At 43.3% G+C, this 23,588-nt stretch overlaps 1 protein-coding gene across 1 annotated transcript in view; it reads right to left on the reverse strand.

Annotated features, from left to right (window-relative positions):
* The window catches only part of LOC122920151 (fatty acyl-CoA hydrolase precursor, medium chain-like), an 89,847-nt gene that overhangs the window by 23,342 nt on the left and 42,917 nt on the right, over window positions 1-23,588 (reverse strand). Inside the window, exons 2-6 of the mRNA XM_044269375.1 lie at window positions 22,856-23,060; window positions 20,746-20,866; window positions 20,227-20,360; window positions 18,297-18,450; window positions 10,122-10,235 (exon numbers count right to left, since the gene is read on the reverse strand). Coding sequence (XP_044125310.1) covers window positions 10,122-10,235; window positions 18,297-18,450; window positions 20,227-20,360; window positions 20,746-20,866; window positions 22,856-23,060 — 728 coding nt within the window. The remainder of the gene's footprint in view (window positions 1-10,121; window positions 10,236-18,296; window positions 18,451-20,226; window positions 20,361-20,745; window positions 20,867-22,855; window positions 23,061-23,588) is intronic.

Raw genomic sequence — 23,588 nt, forward strand, 5'->3', positions numbered from 1 at the left:
CAAGAACATTTTTGTTGCCCGCAGAGTTAGATGTGATAACTTACGAAGTGTGTGGTTTAACTCTGTTAAATCCTTATGTGCTGGAAGAAGGCCACAGTCTGGTTAGGACTGAACCTCGGTATATCTCTGTTTGCTGACTTGAATGTTTATATTCATCCTGACTAAGGATAAGCAAATTGGTTCTCACATAGTTTTATAGGGATGAGAAAAGACATCTGCCCACCCAGCTCAGCTCAAGAATTCAGTCCAAATTTCTCAAAAAGGTAAGAGAGAGACAACGACTAGTACACAAATGTGTGTTTCTCAACAGTATATATATATATATATATATATATATATATTTATACACAGTACAGACAAAAAGTTTGGACACACCTTCTCATTCAAAGAGTTTTTTTTATTTTCATGACTATGAAAATTGTAGATTCACACTGAAGGCATCAAAACTATGAATTAACACATTTGGAATTATATACATAACAAAAAAGTGTGAAACAACTGAGAATATGTCATATTCTAGGTTCTTCAAAGTAGCCACCATTTGCTTTGATTACTGCTTTGCACACTCTTGGCATTCTCTTGATGAGCTTCAAGAGGTAGTCACCTAAAATGGTCTTCCAACAGTCTTGAAGGAGTTCCCAGAGATGCTTGGCACTTGTTGGCCCTTTTGCCTTCACTCTGCGGTCCAGCTCACCCCAAACCATCTCGATTGGGTTCAGGTCCGGTGACTGTGGAGGCCAGGTCATCTGGCGCAGCATCCCATCACTCTCCTTCATGGTCAAATAGCCCTTACACAGCCTGGAGGTGTGTTTGGGGTCATTGTCCTGTTGAAAAATAAATGATGGTCCAACTAAACGCAAACCGGATGGAATAGCATGCCACTGCAAGATGCTGTGGTAGCCATGCTGGTTCAGTATGCCTTCAATTTTGAATAAATCCCCAACAGTGTCACCAGCAAAGCACCCCCACACCATCACACCTCCTCCTCCATGCTTCACAGTGGGAACCAGGCATGTAGAGTCCATCCGTTCACCTTTTCTGCGTCGCACAAAGACACGGTGGTTGGAACTAAAGATCTCAAATTTGGACTTATCAGACCAAAGCACATATTTCCACTGGTCTTATGTCCATTCCTTGTGTTCTTTAGCCCAAACAAGTCTCTTCTGCTTGTTGCCTGTCCTTAGCAGTGGTTTCCTAGCAGATATTCTACCATGAAGGCCTGATTCACACAGTCTCCTCTTAACAGTTGTTCTAGAGATGTGTCTGCTGCTAGAACTCTGTGTGGCATTGACCTGGTCTCTAATCTGAGCTGCTGTTAACCTGCGATTTCTGAGGCTGGTGACTCGGATGAACTTATCCTCCGCAGCAGAGGTGACTCTTGGTCTTCCTTTCCTGGGGCGGTCCGCATGTGAGCCAGTTTCTTTGTAGCGCTTGATGGTTTTTGTGACTGCACTTGGGGACACTTTCAAAGTTTTCCCAATTTTTCGGACTGACTGACCTTAATTTCTTAAAGTAATGATGGCCACTCGTTTTTCTTTACTTAGATGCTTTTTTCTTGCCATAATACAAATTCTAACAGTCTATTCAGTAGGACTATCAGCTGTGTATCCACCTGACTTCTCCACAACGCAACTGATTGTCCCAACCCCATTTAAAAGGCAAGAAATCCCACTTATTAAACCTGACAGGGCACACCTGTGAAGTGAAAACCATTTCAGGTGACTACCTCTTGAAGCTCATCAAGAGAATGCCAAGAGTGTGCAAAGCAGTAATCAAAGCAAAAGGTGGCTACTTTGAAGAACCTAGAATATGACATATTTTCAGTTGTTTCACACTTTTTTGTTATGTATATAATTCCACATGTGTTAATTCATAGTTTTGATGCCTTCAGTGTGAATCTACAATTTTCATAGTCATGAAAATAAAGAAAGCTATTTGAATGAGAAGGTGTGTCCAAACTTTTGGTCTGTACTGTATGTGTTTTAATACACCAAAACGTTACTAAATTAACAGTTAATAACTGATCCCAACCATATGTTTATTGTGTTGATTTTTTAATCTACTACTAACACATAGGATCATGTCATCGACTTTTATTCTAGATTGTATTACCTTTCTTGGCTTCTCACAATTGGCACTGTTATAGACGATCATGACGTATCACAAACTTATTTCCTGAAGCTTATAGATCAAGTATTTTAAGTACTATCATGGATTCATTGTGTTGATTATTTGTACTAATTACTAATATATGGGACCATTCTAGATAATATTATCTTTATAGACTTGTTTCTCTATCACAGAATTCCAGCTATTGTAACTTTTTCCATCAATCTATTCATCAAAATATTGTGCCTATCAGGGATATTATTGTGTTGATGTACGATTACCCACTTAACTTGATTAATGTAATGGGTGTTTTCGTTGACAAAGGGTATTCATATGACGCCTGAACTGTTCAAAGATGTAATATTTTGGATCCAGACACCCTGTTGCCTCTGGAGCAAGGCTTCCAGATCCAGAGGAAGAGGCTCAGACTGTTTGTAGATAAATGTCACAAGGGACAGTGGGATTTGGTAAATCAGCTATTAGATCCAGATCATGTGCTCTTTGTGGATGGATCGAGATATGGCCAGGATGGCAGGTACTACACAGGTTGGGCAGTGGTGATTAAACATGACACTAAAACGCATAGTCTTTACCACCACACATTTCTGCCCAAGAAGCAGAGCTAAGGGCTCTGGAGATGGCTTGCAGATATGCAGATGGAAAAGCAGCCAACATTTACGCTGATTCCAGGTCCATTTGGGAAGCCATAGACTTCCTGACTGCTTCAGGTAAACCCATCAAAATGGGAAAGCAGTGAGATCTCTTATAGAAGCCCTCATGTCGCCAAGTCCTGTCCTCAAATCCTGGTTTGATGGTCCATTCCAAGTGTTCTTGATCACAAGCACATCAGTGAAGCTTGAAGGAAAGCCTAAGGCTACTTTCACACTAGCGTTCGGGCGGATCCGTTCTGAACGGATCCGCCCATAATAATGCAGACGGAGGCTCCGTTCAGAACGGATCCGTCTGCATTATATTAGCTAAAAAAAGCTAAGTGTGAAAATAGCCTGGGACGGATCCGTCCAGACTTTCAATGTAAAGTCAATGGGGGACGGATCCGCTTGAAGATTGAGCCACATTGTGGCATCTTCAAACGGATCCGTCCCCATTGACTTACATTGAAAGTCTGGACGGATCCGCACGGATCCGCACGCCTCCGAACGGCCAGGCGGACACCCGAACGCTGCAAGCAGCGTTCAGCTGTCCGCCTGTCCGTGCGGAGGCGAGCGGAGCGGAGGCTGAACGCCGCCAGACTGATGCAGTCTGAGCGGATCCGCCTCCATTCAGACTGCATCAGGGCTGGACGGCTGCGTTCGGGTCCGCTCGTGAGCTCCTTCAAACGGAGCTCACGAACGGAAACCCGAACGCTAGTGTGAAAGTAGCCTAATTCAAGTCATTTCAAGAAAGTGTTGAGTCGGGAGACTTGAAAGGATGTTTCTTGTTCCCCCTTGTGTGACTGCTGATCCTAACTAAAAGAATATGGATTCTTATTGAGATAGTAAAAATAGGTTTCTGGGCTGGGGAAGAGGTGTGCAAAAGGAAGAACAAAGTTGTTACAGTCCGATACTTCTAGCCCAGTGACCCATTAATAGTATAGCCCAAAGACTCCAAGTATTTATAGTTCTTATGTTCACACTAATCAATGACCAGGTCATAAATGCCCTAAAAGGACTTACTTCCTATTCCTGAATTTTATCTTTAATTCTGCTATTTGCGCTAAATGTTTGATGTGTCATCCCCTGCATTAGGAGTTTTTTGTTCAAAGTCGTGGCTGAGGCTAACCCGGATATGCTCATGGGAGACCTCCATAAGGATGGGAGACAAAGTCCACTTAGTGTTGGTCTTCACCCCCTGCTTGCAACGCCACCTGGAGATCATCGACCATAGGGACTGACATCTGACTTTCCCGTGCTAAGTCCAGTGTCATGGGAGGCTATACACTACGCTAGGTTGTCATGGAAGCTGGCAAAGAGGATTTGAAGTATGGGGACAGATGTGCTAGGCTTTCATTAGGGAAAGAATGAGGTCCAAGGGGGTACTGATAGAGATGTGGACTACATTCTTTGAATTCAGCTAAGAAAGATCCCACATACTTTAGCTCTCAGACAACATCTTATCTTCTCCAGAGCACAAAGGTTCCATCCTACCCAAGAGAACTCACCTCTTTGCTACGTCATATATGCATATATATTCTGCTGTTAGAGAACACCATTACAAGATGGTGCCTCTAGTTAGATATTTACATAGTTCACATACCACAGTTAGTAAAACAATGCACAATGGGCAGATACCAAGTGTTATCTCTTGTCTTATTTTCATATTTCAGCCAATGTAACAACGCCACACTCCTGAGGATGGCAATACAGTTGTATCTAGCTGGCAGGAAGGACATTCGGGGCCTGGGACAAAACATCAGGGGCCCAGGCCCCGAATGTTTTGACCTAGCAACGCCCCTGCAGAGTAGATACTAACACTCAAACATCCTATGTTTATCACATGTCTGTGATAAAGGGTAAAATGTAATCAAAATATTAAAGCTAGGACTTGGAATGAACTAAATGGAATATGTGTTAAAAGCACACAACTTCTTTTTTCACCACTCCCAATGTTATGTCCATTATAATTTCCCTTCCTGATGAGCCTTCTCTTCACCTGAAGTTAGGGCTACAGCAGATCCCACTGTCCTTCATTTCCAAATTTTTACAGTGGCTGACGAACACGGTTTGCCTTTACAGTGAATTGAAAGTCTTTTTTTCAAGATTCTCTGGGTTGGAACTCAGGAAGAAAAAAATACAGACACCGTAAGTAACTGTAAAGGTCAACATAAGGGAAATCATGTTCCTCAGCCACTGAGAAGATGTGGAAATGAAGTAGAGTGGGGTCTGATTCAGCCTTAACTTCAAGCAAATAGAAGACTCATCAAGAAGGGAAGTTATAATGGACATGGGGAGTGATGAGAAAAGACGCCTGTTTACTGCATTAAAGACCCACTAGCATAAATCCGGGGCCCGCTGCCTCAGTGTTATATATATATAACACTGATGTTTACTTCACCACCTCCGCCCTGTGCCAGTCATTACACTGGTTGCCCATATAGTATAACATTCAATTTAACCCCTTAGTAACCAAGCATATGTTTTTAAAATTGCATTCCAAGAGCTAGAACATTTTTGTTTTTTCATAAATGTACTTGTATGAGGTCTTATTTTTTGCAGGACAAGTTATAGTTTTTAATGCACCATTTTAAGTACATATAATGATTGATTAAAGCCAGCCGTTTAGCTAAAACCCTCTTTGTTTACGTCAGTAAAAACACGTATGGGTGGTCACTAAGGGGTTAAACTGCTCATTCTCACCCACAAAGCTCTCCACAGTGCTGAAGCCCCTTATATCTCTTCCCTCATCTCTGTCTACCATCCCACCTGTGCTCTCTGCTCAGCCAATGACTTACAACTGACATCCAACTTAATCCGAACCTCTCACTTCCGTCTCCAAGACTTCTCCCAAGCTGCACCAGTTCTATGGAATGCTCTACCCCAAGAAAATAGGTCAAAGGGGTTATCCAATTTCTCTAACCCCCACTACTGCTTCTCTCTACACACAGATGAAAACATCCGTGTCGGGAAGGGGTGGGGGGAGCAGCCAATGGCAAGCGGGGACGAGTCTCCCTAGCGTCACCCGCGATGCTAGGGAGGCTCATCCCCATCGACCTATTGCATGCCCCCCCCCCCGGCAAAGGATGTTTTCATCCGTGTGCAAGGAGAAGCAGCAGCGGTGGTGCGGGGACCGGGAGCGGCGTCGGAAGCGGGGTAAGTATATTACCGGTTATGGGGCCCGTCACATGTGGGGGGTTTGAGAATTTGGATAACCCCTTTAATCAATAACATCCATCATTTTAGAGGCTCCCTAAAAACGCATCTCTTTAGGTTAGCCTATCGCATCCGTAATCTAACCCTTCACCATTCATTCCCCTCCCCCTTCAGAATTATTCCTCTGAATGTGATCTATCAGTATCCACCACACGTCATGCACTCAGTACTACAGATATCGGCTGGTGACTGGCTCATGAAGCCTTGCATCTACTCCTCAATTGTGTTAAGATGGCCGGACCATTGTATAAAACAATCACTTTTTACCTAATGTGACACGTTTTGTGTCACCCCCATTTCCTCATAGATTGTAAGCTCTTGCGAGCAGGGCCCTTATTCCTCTTGTTTGTTTGTTGACCTGTTTGCTGCTGTTATTTATGTTGTAGTATCTATTAGCTATATCTATCTAGTATTCGTAGTAGTCAAAATATCTTTCATATTACTAGTAGTAGTAGTGTATCTCTCTATCCAGTAGTAGAAGTGGAATCAATCCAGGAGTAGTAGTGGTATGTATCTATCCAGTACTAGCAGCTATCTATCTACTAGTATCAGTATCTATTTATCTACTAGTAGTATTAGTAGTAGTATTAATCTGTTGTAGTAGTAGCCATAGTACTCTGTTATACAGGTAGTAGTAATATTTATCTGTTGTAGTAGTAGCAGTGGTAGTAATGTTTAGTAGTTGTAGTAGTATTATTGATCTAGTAGTAGCATGTAGTAGTAATAGTAGTGGTGGTAGTAGTATCTATTAGCAAAAATTATCTATCTAGCATTATTTGTAGTAGTAGTAGTAGTAGTAGGAGGAGAAGTATCATCTAGTAATAGTAGTATAAGCATCTATGTAGCAGTTGTAATATCTATCTAGTAGTTGTATTATCTATATAGAACTTGTAGTATCTATATAGTATTTGTAGTATCTAAGTGGTAGTATTTATCTTGTAGTATTAGTAGAGGTAGTAGTATCTAGTAGTAATATATACTACAAGTAATAGTAGTTGCAGTATTATCTAGTAGTAGCAGCAGTATCTATCCAGTAGTAGTAGTGTCTATCTAGTAGTAGTATCTACCTAATAATAGTAGTATTCATATAGTAGTAAGTATCTATCCAGTAGTAGTAGTATCCATCTAGTAGTAGCATCTATCTAGTGGTAGTAGTAGTGTCTATTTAGTAGAAGTATCCATCTTGTATTAGTATCTAGTAGTAGTAGTTGTAGTAATATCTATCTAGTAGTAGTAGTAGTAGTAATTATGTTATCTAGTAATAGCAGAAGTATCTATCTACCAGAAATAGTGTCTAGTAGTTGTAGTATCTATTTAGTAGTTGTAGGGGGTCATTTATTAAGACAGGCGTTTTAGACGCCGGTCTAAATAAGGCCCTGCACTGGCGGTGGTCCACCAAAGTTATGTAGAGGCGCCGGCCTCTACCTAACTTCGGCGGGTCCACCAGCGCTACTAAATCTACTCCAGCTTCAATGCTGACGTAGATTTAGACCATTTTCTATGCCTAAAACAGGCATAGAAAATGGTAAATGAGATGGGCTTGCTGACCAGTCCCCTTGACCGCCCACACCACAACCACTTTTTTAGACCTGGCGTGAGTGGGGAAAAGTCACAGATTGCGGTGCAAATAACCTTTGCGCTGCAATCTGTGCCAGAAATCCACCTAAGGCTACTTTCACACTAGCGTTCGGCTGTCCGCTCGTGAGCTCCGTTTGAAGGGGCTCACGAGCGGACCCGAACGCTTCCGTCCAGCCCTGATGCAGTCTGAATGGATGCGGATCCGCTCAGACTGCATCAGTCTGGCGGCGTTCAGCCTCCGCTCCGCTCAGCAGGCGGACACCTGAACGCTGCTTGCAGCGTTCGGGTGTCCGCCTGGCCGTGCGGAGGCGTGCGGATCCGTCCAGACTTACAATGTAAGTCAATGGGGACGGATCCGTTTGAAGATGCCACAATATGGCTCAATCTTCAAACGGATCCGTCCCCCATTGACTTTCAATGTAAAAGTCTGGACGGATCCGCTCAGGCTAATTTCACACTTAGCTTTTTTTTGCCAATATAATGCAGACGGATCCGTTCTGAACGGAGCCTCCGTCTGCATTAATATGATCGGATCCGTTCAGAACGGATCCGATCGAACGCTAGTGTGAAAGTAGCCTAATAGAGACGTATTTCCGGTAAGTCATAGTATGTGCAGTGCCGTGAAAAAGTATTCACACTCCTTGAACTTTTCCACATTTTTATTGGAGACAAACACAAAGTAGCAAGTACGTGTGAAGTGAAAAGAAAATCATACATGGTTTTCAAATTTTTTTATAAATAAAAGTCTGAAAAGTGTGGTGTGTATTTGCATTCAGCCCCCTGTACTCTGATACCCCTAAATAAAATTCAGTGTGACCAATTTCCTTCAGAAGTCACCTAATTAGTAAATAGAGTACACCTGGGCAGCTGTTCTGTGAAGGCCTCAGAGGTTTGTTAGAGAACATTAGTGATCAAGCAGCATCATGAAAACCAAGGAACACAACAGACAGGTCAGGGAGTAAGTCAGTAAAGAAATTCAGCTCACCATAATTCACAGCCCTGTGCAAGGAAGGAACCAGGCAAATCTCTTGCATGAAAAATAGGAAAAAACGGTTCCAGCACTCACAATAAAACTTTGTTGCACTTTTATTTCTTCTTGTAGCAAATAACTCACATAGACACAATCCTCCACCCTAGCATAGTTGACGCGTTTTCGAACACAGGTGTGTTCTTAATCGTCAGCCGAAAATGGAAGCGTATGGCACAACTAGAAACCTAGTAAGACATGGCTGCACACCTAAACTGACAGCCCAGGCAAGGAGAGCACTAATTAGAGAAACAGCCAAGAGGCCCATGGTCACTCTGGAGGAGCTACAGAGATCCACAGCTCAGGTGGAAGAATCTGTCCACAGAACAACTGTTAGTTGAGTGCTCCATAAATCTGGAGTGCCATTTTTGAAAGCAAGCCACAAGAAGTCCTGTTTGCAGTTTGCCACAAGCCATGTAGGGGACACAGCAAACACGTGGAATAAGGTGATCTGGTCAGATAAACCAATGCTGAACTTTTTGGCCTAAATGCAAAATGCTATGTGTGGCAGAAAACTAACACTGCACATCACCCTAACACACCTTCTCCACCGCGAAACATGGAGGTGGCAGCAGCATGATGTGGGGATGCTTTTCTTTAGCAGGGAAGGAAGCTGGTCACAGTTGATTGGAAGATGGATCGAGGGCAATCCTGGAGGAAAATCTGATAGAGACTTCAAAAGACTTCAGACTGGGGCAGAGGTTCACATTCTAGCAGGACAATGCCTCTAACCATCCAGCCAGAGCTCCAATGGAAGTGTTTAGATCACAGCATCTTCATGTGTTAGAATGGCCCAGTCCAGACCTAAATCCCACTGAGAATCTGGGGCAAGACTTGAAAATTGCTGTTCACAGACGCTCTCCATCCAATCTGACTGAGCGTGAGCTATTTTGCCAAAAAGCATGGGCAAAAAATTTCAGTCTCTAGGTGTGCAAATCTGGTAGAGACATACCCCAAAAGACTTGTAGCGAAAGGTGGTCCTACATAGTATTGACTCAAGGGGCTGAATATAAATGCGCGCCACACTTTCCAGATTGTAATTTATAAAAAAAAATCAAAGCCATGTATTGTCTTCTTTTCGCTTCTCATATACTTGCTACTTTGTGTTGGTCTATCACAGGGATCAGCAACCTCCGGCACTATTGGTGTTGTGAAACTACATCTCCCATCATGCACAATTGCTTGGCTGTTCTCTGAACTCCCACAGAAGTGAAATAAGCATATTGGGTGTTGTAGTTTCACAACAGCTGGAGTGCTGAAGGTTGCTGATCCCTGGTCTATCACATAAAATCCCAATAAATACATTTAAGTTTGTGGGTGTAATGAAAAAATGTGGAAAGGTTCAACGGGGTATGAACAGTTTTTCAAGGCACTGTATCTAATGTTCCTTCTAATGAAGCATAAAATGTAACGTTTCACTCCAACAGATTATATAAAAAAGTGAAAGGTTTTATTCCCCCATACACGTATACGACCTCTTGGCTCATCCTCATGGAGACATCTTCAAGCCCTAGTGTTCCTTCTAGATAGGCTGTACTTACCTCCTGATAGGGGACGAGCTCTTCAGGGCTGCTGGCTATAAAGCCTGGGTAGGTTACTGATCCGCTCTCTGCGATGGCGCGGTGGAACAGACCTTTGGCTAAGGGAGAGAGCAGCTAGAAGAAAGACAATTCAGATTATTCTCATCCTAAACCCTTGGATCGGGCACATTCATTATTTCTGTTATTATATCTTCAATGATTGAGCATTGTTCTGTATTCTGCTTATGGCACAGACAGAACAATCAGACCACTTCCGATCATAGAAAAAACATAGGGGAATTGTCCTTTGGGCATTTTTCTAATATATCTCTATGAACTGAAATTACTTTTCCTTTTCATTTTCGGAAGAGTATTTATTCCACTCCTGCCAAAGGGCAATTAATGCACAAGAAGCAATGAAAAGTGTAACAGCTGTCCTCACTAACGCTATATAAGCCACAGAGGGAGGTTACTGCTGATAGAGCAGAGATCATGTCCGTGTTTTCTCCCTTAAGCATCAATCACACGTCCATGCTTAAATCCGTGAAAAGGTGGTCAGTGATGCCTCTGCCAATATTTCCATGATGGATCTGTGTGGGGTCCATGTGTCCCTTTTTTGCTGTCCGTGTGTTATCCCTGTTTCACTGACATTGCACAGCTGAAAAATAATTTTCAAAGCATCTCTTCCTAATGAGACGTGAAACACGGATGGAACACGCATGGCATCCGTGGTTTTCACAGACCCTTAGACTATAATAGGTGTGATGCATCCGTGAACACAGACAAAATAGAGCATGCATCCGTGCTGTGTGAATGAGGCTTCATAGGGGTCATTCAGGAAAAGATATGTATCACTTTTCCTCAGGATAGGTTATCCGTATTAGTTCTGCGGTGGTGCAATACCTGGGACCATTCAAGTCAATGGGGCTGAGCTGCAATACCAGGGTTGAGTTTGCCCTGTCCATGCTTTGCTCCAGCACCCCCACGGCACTGATGTGGGAATTTCAGTCCTGGGCCTCTGCACACGATCTTGGGTTAATGGCCAGTGTCTGCGCTCCCAGCACTGGCCTCAGGAAGTAAGTGCACCTGCACTGGATTTTTGAGCCGATTTATGACATAACCCACCATTTGTGCAGGTCCTGTGAGGGACGTTGGCTTGACATGGTATGCAGAAGATTTTCCCCTGTACCAAGGTAGTGCTGGGACATCTTCTAATTTTCCTCTTCTCTCCTGGGCTTTTGTTCTTATTGCCCTGGCTGATCATGTTTGAATATTACAGATCTCCAGCCCTTATCTGAAGTTTTCGTAAACAGGAGAAGAAAGTCAAAGCATAGACTCTACATTTCCCGTTCGTCAGCACATCCTATAAAAAGAGGTAAAGGCATGGATGTGCATCACTGTGGCTGAAAAAGCAAAAAACACAATGCAATAACACTCAATGCAACAAATACTAAATATATAGATTATAGATGCTGGTAATGTTAAATTCACTATATAAATTAATATAAGGTACGTGTCACGGAAGGGAGTGGGGGAAACTCCCCACCATACAATGTCACCAATTACTAGGCCATAGGCAGGGAAAGGGGGGCTGGTTACCTTCAAAAGCTTCCCTCAAATAGACTTAGTCTCCTGGCTGTATGAGCCGCCTTCAATGGTAAGGGGGCTCATACCCACGAACCTAGAAGTCTAGGAATCCCTGTATTGCCCTCAACATCGTGACAGCGCAGAGACCTCCTGTTCATCCATCACCACAGATGACAAGCATCTCCAGAGGCCCAGTAGCTGACAGGGAGAAAGACAGAATGCAGCAACTGCATGGCAGGTAAGTACACAGTTTAACAACGGAACACTAGAAACAACCAACCCTTACCTGCCGCAGCAGAGAGGGAAAGACAGCACCAACATCTACCCGGACCTCCATGCAAACACCAGATGCACGGAAGCTCCAGGCGGGACAGCACACTGTCTTGTAGGGTAGTTCCCCCTCCGGGAAACCAACCCCCTTCTGGAGGACACACACACAAAATGGGAAAACGTCAAACGTCCATGCAGGCCAGTACACACCTACATGAAACAAACACCCAGACGTATAACAAACCTCCAACTCAAACCCACACCATAAACTACACACCAGGAGGGGAAGGAAGAAAGGAGGAAACACACAGTATGACATCGCAGATGACATTGCTGAGAACATTGATGTCAAACTTGGATGGCCCTCAGATCTCATCCATGCACAGCGCAAGCATCTCACATGCAAGGCAGACAAACCAACTGATCTCAGCCTCCAAGCCAAAGGATATAAAGAGACGTGAGACCACACCCAACTCATCACTTTGCCACCACAAAGCAGCCAGTGAATTAACCCCACGCACACCAGACAGGGAAGGGAAACAACTAAAAAGGAAATCGCTCACACGCGCATAAACAACACATTGCCACAGGCAACTGCATGAGTGGCAAACGTGTCATGGCACAAACAACATAGGCTGTGACACTGCCCTCCGCATGCAACCACAACACCACGTTGCCGAAGGCAACAGCATGTGTGGCAACCATGTCACGGCGCCCACCACAGGCAGTGACAGTATGGTACTTAGCACATACATTTTGATTCAAATCATTTGTGCCCATCCACCACGGCAAGGTGATCTCTTTTAGATGGGACCCGACTTTATAATGACTCCTCTCCTTGTACCAACAGGCAAGTATGGTCCCAAATTAATTCAATGAATCTACTGTATAAATTAAAAAAAACACACAGTGCCAAGATAGCACATCACCAGATAAAGCACCAGAAGGTAGAGGGAAGCCATGTGGCACCATGTTGTTTTGAAAATCAGGCATAAGCTGTTAGTGCATAATAGTATTCACTGACAGCAGCACAGAGCTGGCCATTTTTCAGTTGTTTTTTTTTTGTTCCTGCATCAAATTTATTCAGAGAGCGCAGGCTCCAGCTAAATACTGCTAATTAAAAACAGCCTTGGTAAATGCATTCTACAAAAACAAAAGACAAAGTCAGCCATCACATTCTGTAAAATGAATCACTCCAGAGCGCATTTGCATTGTGTTTCTGCTTTTGTATTTTCAGCCACGCTGAAGCGCCCATGGGCATTTATCTAATTTTATTGGATGTGCTGACTAACTTTTTAACGTTTAAGGATGACTGGTTCATCAAGTCCGTCTTCAAGGATATAATTGTGGATAATATCATCAGTTGTCCATAGTGTTAAGGAGTTTTAATAAATTACCAGAAGTTGGCACTTTTCCCAGTAACCTCCCTGAAGTTTCTTAGCCTTTTCTGGATTTGAGAGCAATGAAGCTTTTTCTTCCACTAGAGAAGAACCTTGTGATAACCTCAAACATCTGATCCAGAATCCTTGAGGTTATTACTTCTCCACAGTGGTAGTTCCCAGAGTGAAAGCTCACCTCAGATGTTTACAATCCTTTCTATTTAAGGCTTGGAACAGAGATATCTCCAATCTATATGGTAAATCCTTTATTGCAGAGAAGACAGGCCTTGAGGTGGTGGTTGTTGGACAAAAACCTATCCCAGGGAAAGTTATTTGCCTAATGTTTTGGTTGAGGGAAGGTTCAGGTAGACAAGTGAGCCCAGGGAGTGTGCTCCCAACAAGAAAAGATTGCCCTTGATCAATCAAGAGCTAAGAGAGGTGAGAATAAGCTTGATTCACTTTCAAAGTCTCTACCTCAATCCCCATACCCCCATATAAAATTCATGTTATATGATTTTTCAGCGCTAGTCTTAGTCATGGTACTATTTTAAATTTTAAGTAGACATTTTGTGCAGGGGTCCTGGCTCTATTGAAAGCTGCTTCTATGATCCCAGGGGGGTAGCCCTTCTGTAGAAATCAGGTGCGGATAATTTCACTTTGAGAGATGAAATGACTGCCCAAAGTACAGTTTCGTCTCACACGCTTGAATTGGCTGAAGGGAATGTTAGTTTTCCACTTCTTGTGATGTTCACTGGAAAAATCTAAATAACTGTTACATTCTTCCACTGGTGATGTTCAATTCCAGGTCAAAAAATGCAGCTGTGGAATAGTTGTGTGTACCTGAAAAGGTAATACCCCAATCCATAGTATTAAGATGTCTAATGAACATGTCAATCAAGGTGATGTCTCCATCCCAAATAAAGATTAGATCGTCTATATAGTGATGATAAAAAACAATATTATTTGCTCAGTAACCAGAGCTGTAAATAAAAGTATCCTCAAATACCCCCATAAAAAGATTAGCGAAACTGGGCACAAATCGCGTGCCCATTGCGGTACCCTTGATCTGCAAGTATAGGGAATCCTCAAACCTGAACACATTGTGAGTCAAGATAAATTCAATACATTTCAGGATGAATGTTTTCTGTTCCTCCAGCATCAGAGAGTCACTGTCCAAAAACCGTTTCATGCTGGTTGTGCTGGATATTGGAATACAAGACCGTCACGTCCAGGGTCAGCCAATGTTAGCTGCCCTACCATTCAACGTTTTTGAGTAGCTGTATCAGGGAATTGGAATCTTTAAGGTATGATAATAATTGGACAACATATTTTTGTAGAAAACCATCAATGTAATGGGACAAATTACAGATGAGAGAGGATATCCCAGAAATAATGGGTCGACCAGGTGGGTGGGGGGCATCCTTTTGGATTTTTGGTAAATGATAAAATATAGCAGTCTCCGGATTTGTAACTTGAATGTAACTCTCCAAACACTGGAGAGAAACAGGAAGTACCCCCCTACTCAACTGTGAGCCGTGGCCCTGAATGCCAGCATATTAAAATTCCTGGTCTTTGAAATGCTGCCATTCCGTCTGGTGGAGACGGACAGTTTTAAAAACTTGATGACGGTGGCTGTCCCACAGTACGTGGTTCCCAGACAACACTAATTATCCAGGCAGGCCATCCCTACCCTGCACAAACAAGTGGCAGAAAAAATCAGGTGTGCGCCACGCAACGCCATCAGTGGCAAGGTCCACATAACCACCGATACATGGAACAGTAAGCATGGGCATGGATGTTATAGCCCCGTAACTGCCCATTGGGTAAATGTAGTGGTTTGTGGGCCTGAGGCGGAAAGTGGTTTGGGCACATGTCCTACCGCCACTGAGGAATGCTGGACGTTTCTCGGTGGCACCTGTTGCCTCCTCCTCCTATTCCACTCCTCCTCTACCACCTCTTCATCCTCCTCTACCATCTCCTCATCTGGTTAGCGTAACACCTGCACCTGCAACTTCAGCACAGCCAGGGAGAAACGACAGCAGGCTGTTGTGAAACTCATCTGTTTGGGGGATAAACCCCACACCACACAGGAGCTGTGGACGGGCATCGAAGAACAGACCGATGAGTGGTTGTTGCCGCTGAGCCTCAATCCCGGCCTGGTGGTGTGCGATAACAGGAGAAATCTCATAGCAGCTCTGGGCCTAGCCGGTTTGATGCATATCCCTTGCCTGGTGCATGTGCTGAATTTGGTGGTTTAGAGGTTCCTGAAAAATTAGCCCGAGATATTAGAGCTGCTGCAGAAAGTGCAGGCAGTTTGTGTGCACTTTAGGTTTTCTGACCCTGCTGCTCCTCTGTCTGCGCTGCAGTGTGACTTCTGCCTTCCAGTTCACCGCCTCATATGCGACGTACCCACAAGGTGGATCTCCACCTTGCACATGCTGGAGAGACTGTGCAAGCAGCAGGAGTTTCAGCTGCAGCACACATTGGTGAGTTGTTCTGCGGAACTGCACCACTTCACCACCAACTAGTGGGTCTCCATGCAGGACGAGTGTGCTGTGTTAAGCTGTTTCAAGTAGTCCACCAACATGCCCAGCTCCAATGACGCCACCATCAGTGTTACTATGCCACTTCTATGCCTCCTTGAAAAAGCGCTTCAGGCGATGATGGATGAGGATGTGGCACAGGAGGAAGAGGAGGAAGAACAGAGATCATTCCCACAGTTATCAGGCCAGTCGTTCACAGGTGGCTCTGAGGGTGGGTTCCTGCACCAACGGCGGCAAGGTACACAACTGTCCAGCCAGGGCACAGTTTTGGAGGATGAGGAGGATGATGATGATGAGGAGGAACCGTGTTCACAGCAGGTTGGCACCTAAAACAGCTCACGGCATCAATGGAGCGTCGCTGGGGGAATACAGAGGACACAGACAATACACCTCCCATCGAGGACAGCTTGTCTTTGCCTCTGGGCAGCCTGGCACATATGATTAACTACATGCTGCAGTGTCTGCGCAACAACCGCCGAGTTGCCCTCATTCTTACCAGTGCTGATTACTGGATGGCCACCTTGCTGAATCCCCGCTACAAGGACAATGTGCTGTCCTTACTTCCATCACTTGAGCGTGATCGGAAGATGTATTAATACAAGCGCACGCTGGTAGACGCGCTACTAACAGCATTCCCACCTGACAATGGGGGATCATTGGAAGCATGAGGTGTAGGAAGAGAAGGAAGTCACCAATGCAGCTGGCACACCGCTACCACCTCATAAAGGAGGGTTGATATGGGCAAAATGTGGAAAACTTTTGTCAGCACGCAACAACATCCAGCACCACCAGCTGATATGGACCATCTTAGCAGGAGGCAGCGTTTCAGCAACATGGTGGAAGAGTATATGTGCACAGGTCTGCACGAAATGACTGATGGGTCTGCCCCAATTAACTTCTGGGCCTCTAAATTTGACGCATGCCCCGAGCTTGCCCTTTATGCCTTGGAGGTGCTGGCCTGCCCTACGGCAAATGAATTGAACTTGTATTAGGTATTGCAGGGGGTATGATCACGGACAGGTGCATCCGTCTGTGCACAGCCAACGCGGACAAGCTCACGCTCATTAAAATTAACCAGGCTCTGATCCCACAGGGCTTGTCCGTACCTTGGCCAGAGTAGAGAAGTATACCAGCCACAATTAGCCATTGTTATACTCCAGCACAGTTTGTGCGTTGTGTTTGCCATTTCTCAATATTCTGGGGCCTTCCCAAACAACAAAAAAAAATGTTGGCTACCTCCTCTGCCTCCTCAGTCTCTTCCACCTACACCACCACATCCACCTCCTCCTCCAATCGGACCTCCACTTCCTGGCTCAAGATTATTATTTCTTTTATTGGCACAGTAGGGAAGTATACTGTCCGCACCCCAAAACATGGCTAAAGGTCACGCACAGAATTAACAGACAAAAACAAAACACAAAAACAGTTTTGGCTTCCTCCTCCGCATCTTTCACCTATACCACCACGTCCACAGCCTTCTCAACTTCCTACCCCACTTGGATCTCCGCCTCCTGGTTTAAGGTTATTATTTTTTTAGATGTTATTTTAAGTCAAGTCACTTCCCTATCCACATTTAATTATTACAGGGCAGTTTTTTTTAGCTCTTTCGCCCATTTTGCCTCCTTTAGCAGCCCTCTAGCCCTTACTATGGCTAGTTTACAGCAATTTTACTTCACCAAAGTTTGGGTTCCCATTTACTTCAATAGGGTTCAGGTTCAGGGTCAAGTTCGGGTACCTGAACCAAACTTTGAAACAAAGTTTGGCCAAACCCGTCAAACTCGAACATACACAGATTCGCTCATCCCTAATCCTAGGTGATTGTTGTTTTAGCCATAATCCCTCACCTCACAGCAATGTCTTTTAATGCTGGTCTCAGCTTGTCACTGTGCTGACTGACTTCTCAAGGCTGTATTTGAGGATTGGTTTTAGCTGTTGTTCTCTCTGGAGAGTCCTTTTTAGGAGCAGGAGCTCAGACATGTGCTTCCTCTCCGCACCAAGGCAGCTCTGGAACTCCCCTCCTGGCAGGAAGCAGGACCAGCCCACTCCTACCAGGAGGAAAGCAGGCTGGTTTTTCATGTTTCCTGGCATCCATTTACTTACAGTAATGGAATATACGGCCAAACATACAATAATATAGCAATATACCTATATATGGTACTCCCAGGTCTGGGGTACTTCACAGTGATGGTGTCGATTGGGTTTTACCTTTCATTTGCCACTTATGTATTGTCTGTCCTTTGGCAAGAGTGGAATAAATGCCCTGGGTGCCACCTCAGACTCAAGGAGAAGGAGAATTCAGGTGAGTAAATTACATTCTTATGAAGTCAGACACAGGATGGGAAGCTTCCCAGGAGCGATCGATGCTCAATATAGATATAACTAGACAACAAACACAACAAACACTAGAGAGAACTTACAATAGCGGAGACGCACATCGCACCGGCAGATTCACCAAATATAGTGACGGACTTGGGGTCACCACCAAAATCTGCAATGTTTTCCTGTATCCATTGGAGGGCAGCAACTTGGTCCCGAAACCCGTAATTACCAGGAAATTTCTTATCTCCAGTACTGAAGTAAAAACAAAATTGTACATTGTATACAAAGACTGAGTCTGAAGCCGACAACCACTGAAAACTTCAGAGCTGAATTACATCATATTCAGCTGATTATATTGTACATAGACTATACTAACCGCCCCTGTGCCGGGACTTACCGTTACCTTGTAGTCTCTAATATCTGTGGAGGATTTTATGCAAATGTTTTGTAAATGGTGCGACGTTGTCTTTAGCAATATTAGGGATCTGGTCGTGTCCTAGAGACCGGCCTCTATCCAGTAACATGTCGTATCTGTCATGTGATGTTATGTACAAGTCGTGTGCTTCTCTATACTGTGATGCCCCCATTATGTATCAGTGTCTGTAACAAGGAAGACCCTTTGTGCCGCCCAGTCTGAACCAGTGAGGGGAATATACATCCCCTGTGATAATCCGATTGCAGATTCCTGATGAGACTGGGAATTGGGTTACTGGGAGCCGGAATAAAGCTGCCCTGCTGTACTCCGATTAGCACCTGCCAAACCGAGGTGCACCCCATCTCTGCACCCAAGCCCCCTGAACCGGTAAGTAAGCATTTCAACTGAATACCAGGAATGTGAGTTCATTTATCATAAGCCATAACTCATTCCAGATAAAACCTACAGATTAATAACTTCCATAATCAGGTCCAGTTTGAGCGTTGCAGAGGGAGCAGTTTTGTGATACGTGTGGTTACAACTCAGTCTATTTGCAGAGTGTCCCTCCTGAGTTCATTCAGCTGACAGCTCATGTGAAGTCTTATCTCTGATCTCCTGACCTCATAAACACTCATTATAGCTAAACTCTTATCAAACTGATAATAATGTGGCTTACATGAATGTTTATAAGGTCAGAAGATCAGAGATAAGACTTCACATGAGCCGCAAGTATCACAAAAACTGCTGATATTTTTATATTCTCTATATATATATTTAGTAAAGAGCAATAGAAAAATTTATATTTTTAGTTTAACATGAGTAAAATGCAATAATTAAAAAAATTGCCCTAAAAGTGTCCATAGCCTTCAAAGCCTAAAGCTTTGCCTCGTGCTCTGAGCCTAGCTCCATTGCAGAAAACGTACGGTTGGGTTATTGTGTGCTTGCTTGCAAGTGGGGCGCTTTTGGGGCTGTTGGCAGCGACCTGCCAATTTTAGAGTAGGACCCACTCATAGAGGCAACCTTGGCATGGTGAATGGGCTTATGCCTTTTGAGTAAAATGTACACTAATGCGTCATCTAGCATGTAGCATAGGAGGCGGTACACATGCGCTATTTAGTACTGTTTCTGCAAAAGTAGCCGGGATGAGATCAGAGCATAGCAGCTGGATGTGCGATTCTTTTCTTTTCTTTTCTTTTTATAGCTGTTGGGGTTTCTATTGTCTCCAAATGTAATTTGCATGCAATAGATGGCGGCAGTGTGTTTGGGAGGCCTGGACTGTGGGCAGGTGGTATTTATGCTCAGTTTTCAGCCTGAGTGGAAGGCGAGGGGACAAGGCAATGGTGTACGTGACATCCTCCCCTTCCCCTTCTCTGCCACATTATAACATCTAAGATAAAGGGTTAAGGTTAATGTCTGTTCACTGTTTTCAATTTCAACCAGCAGAATTGTGAATGCTGCTCTGGAGTTTAATACAGATGGATACTTAGTAGAAGATTAGTCATTAAATATATTTACTTAATTACGGAATATTTTGTGTAAATTAACCCTATATGTAACCAGTACAGTCATAAGGAATGTTTAACATACATTATATAGCAGTGATAGAGCTTTACCTGTAGAATCCTGGGATCCCCAGCCTGTACTGTATGGTTGTAACCACTACGTTCTCATAGGCGCAAAGTACAGAGCCATCATATGTACTGGCCGTCCCCAACACCATCGCACCACCGTGTATAAAGCACATGACCTAGGGAAAAGGGGAACAGATTAACATATATTGGAAAACCATAATTCTTAAAGGGACACTGTGTCATATTTGAGAACCTCATGAAAGGTGACTGTCTGTAAGGGGCAGATGACATCACTCACATGTATGGCGATAGACGGCATGTACATAGTGGGGATCTATGGTATCTGCCCTGAATGATGCTATTGTGTCTGCACTTACTAGCTACATAAAGACCAAGAGACAACGTTTAAGAGAAATTCTCTGCAAAACTACAACTCCCAACATGTTCTAAGCATCTGCATCTGTCCAAGCATGGCAAGAGTTATGCTGGAAAAAAAACATAGCTAAATTATAATATTGCAAGAAGTATCAAAGTATTTCCCTCTGATTTCCTGGCACTTACAGGCAATTTGGATTTCTTGCTTCTGTCGGCTGGAGTATACACATTCATGTACAGACAGTCCTCTGAGATCGGGGGCATCTGTAAGGAGGGATTAATCGGCGGCAGTTCTATCTGTAGACACCTGATATATACAGAGACAATGAAATGTATCTCCATCTAGGTCATTGGTCTTGCAAATATACGTATCACTAAAGTGGTGTACAACTACGTGTGAAAGTTTTCACCCCCTCTGTGTTTTTCCCGTCTTGTTACATTACAAGTTGGAAGTAAAATAGATTTTAACTGATATTTTACATAATGGACCCGAGAATAGTTCACATTGTTACAATGGAATGAAAATATACAGCGTGTAACAAAATAAATAAAAGCTGATATACAGTACAGACCAAAAGTTTGGACACACCTTCTCATTCAAAGAGTTTTCTTTATTTTTATGACTATGAAAATTGTAGATTCACACTGAAGGCATCAAAACTATGAATTAACACATGTGGAATTATATACATAACAAAAAAGTGTGAAACAACTGAAAATATGTCATATTCTAGGTTCTTCAAAGTAGCCACCTTTTGCTTTGATTACTGCTTTGCACACTCTTGGCATTCTCTTGATGAGCTTCAAGAGGTAGTCACCTGAAATGGTCTTCCAACAGTCTTGAAGGAGTTCCCAGAGATGCTTAGCACTTGTTGGCCCTTTTGCCTTCACTCTGCGGTCCAGCTCACCCCAAATCATCTCGATTGGGTTCAGGTCCGGTGACTGTGGAGGCCAGGTCATCTGGCGCAGCACCCCATCACTCTCCTTCATGGTCAAATAGCCCTTACACAGCCTGGAGGTGTGTTTGGGGTCATTGTCCTGTTAAAAAAATAAATGATGGTCCAACTAAACGCAAACCGGATGGAATAGCATGCCGCTGCAAGATGCTGTGGTAGCCATGCTGGTTCAGTATGCCTTCAATTTTGAATAAATCCCCAACAGTGTCACCAGAAAAGCACCCCCGCACCATCACACCTCCTCCTCCATGCTTCACGGTGGGAACCAGGCATGTAGAGTCCATCCGTTCACCTTTTCTGCATCGCACAAAGACACGGTGGTTGGAACCAAAGATCTCAAATTTGGACTCATCAGACCAAAGCACAGATTTCCACTGGTCTAATGTCCATTCCTTGTGTTCTTTAGCCCAAACAAGTCTCTTCTGCTTGTTGCCTGTCCTTAGCAGTGGTTTCCTAGCAGATATTCTACCATGAAGGCCTGATTCACACAGTCTCCTCTTAACAGTTATTCTAGAGATGTGTCTGCTGCTAGAACTCTGTGTGGCATTGACCTGGTCTCTAATCTGAGCTGCTGTTAACCTGCGATTTCTGAGGCTGGTGACTCGGATGAACTTATCCTCCGCAGCAGAGGTGACTCTTGGTCTTCCTTTCCTGGGGCGGTCCGCATGTGAGCCAGTTTCTTTGTAGCGCTTGATGGTTTTTGTGACTGCACTTGGGGACACTTTCAAAGTTTTCCCAATTTTTTGGACAGACTGACCTTCATTTCTTAAAGTAATGATGGCCACTCGTTTTCCTTTACTTAGCTGCTTTTTTCTTGCCATAATACAAATTCTAACAGTCTATTCAGTAGGACTATCAGCTGTGTATCCACCTGACTTCTCCACAAGGCAACTGATGGTCCCAACCCCATTTATAAGGCAAGAAATCCCACTTATTAAACCTGACAGGGCACACCTGTGAAGTGAAAACCATTTCAGGTGACTACCTCTTGAAGCTCATCAAGAGAATGCCAAGAGTGTGCAAAGCAGTAATCAAAGCTAAGGTGGCTACTTTGAAGAACCTAGAATATGACATATTTTCAGTTGTTTCACACTTTTTTGTTATGTATATAATTCCACATGTGTTAATTCATAGTTTTGATGCCTTCAGTGTGAATCTACAATTTTCATAGTCATGAAAATAAAGAAAACTCTTTGAATGAGAAGGTGTGTCCAAACTTTTGGGCTGTACTATATGTATATACAGTCAAGAGAAAATTGTCCTTAGAAGTTCTTAAAATGTCTTGGAACTCAAAGAACATACAGTTTATATTCAACTGCACCACAAATACGTGGACTCACATGGGGGCATACTTGGAGGCGTCTCTAACAGAGCTCCAGGGCTCAGGAGGTTTTGGGTTAGCAAATCTCAGAGGTCCGACTGGAGGTATTGCATAAGGGACTCCATAAAATACATCAACGTCTTTTGATGTTTTCTTTACCGGCACTGTAACACCTCGTAGTTTTCCATATTTCGTGGTCACTAATGGCCTTTCATCATTTTGGTCTAGAAACAAAAAAAATTTTCTATATAAACTACTATAATACTGCTCCTATGTAGAAGAATATAACTACTATAATACTGCTCCTATGTACAAGAATATAACTACTATAATACTGCTCCTATGTACAAGAATATAACTACTATAATACTGTTCCTATGTACAAGAATATAACTACTATAATACTGTTCCTATGTACAAGAATATAACTACTATAATACTGCTATGTACAAGAATATAACTACTATAATACTGCTCCAATATACAAGAATATAACTACTATAATACTGCTCCTATGTACAAGAATATAACTACTATAATACTGCTCCTATGTACAAGAATATAACTACTATAATACTGCTCCTATGTACAATAATATAACTACTATAATACTTCTCCTATGTACAAGAATATAACTACTATAATACTGTTCCTATGTACAAGAATATAACTACTATAATACTGTTCCTATGTACAAGAATATAACTACTATAATACTGCTATGTACAAGAATATAACTACTATAATACTGC

The sequence above is a fragment of the Bufo gargarizans genome, chromosome 10, assembly GCF_014858855.1.
Source record: "Bufo gargarizans isolate SCDJY-AF-19 chromosome 10, ASM1485885v1, whole genome shotgun sequence".
Taxonomy (NCBI): domain Eukaryota; kingdom Metazoa; phylum Chordata; class Amphibia; order Anura; family Bufonidae; genus Bufo; species Bufo gargarizans.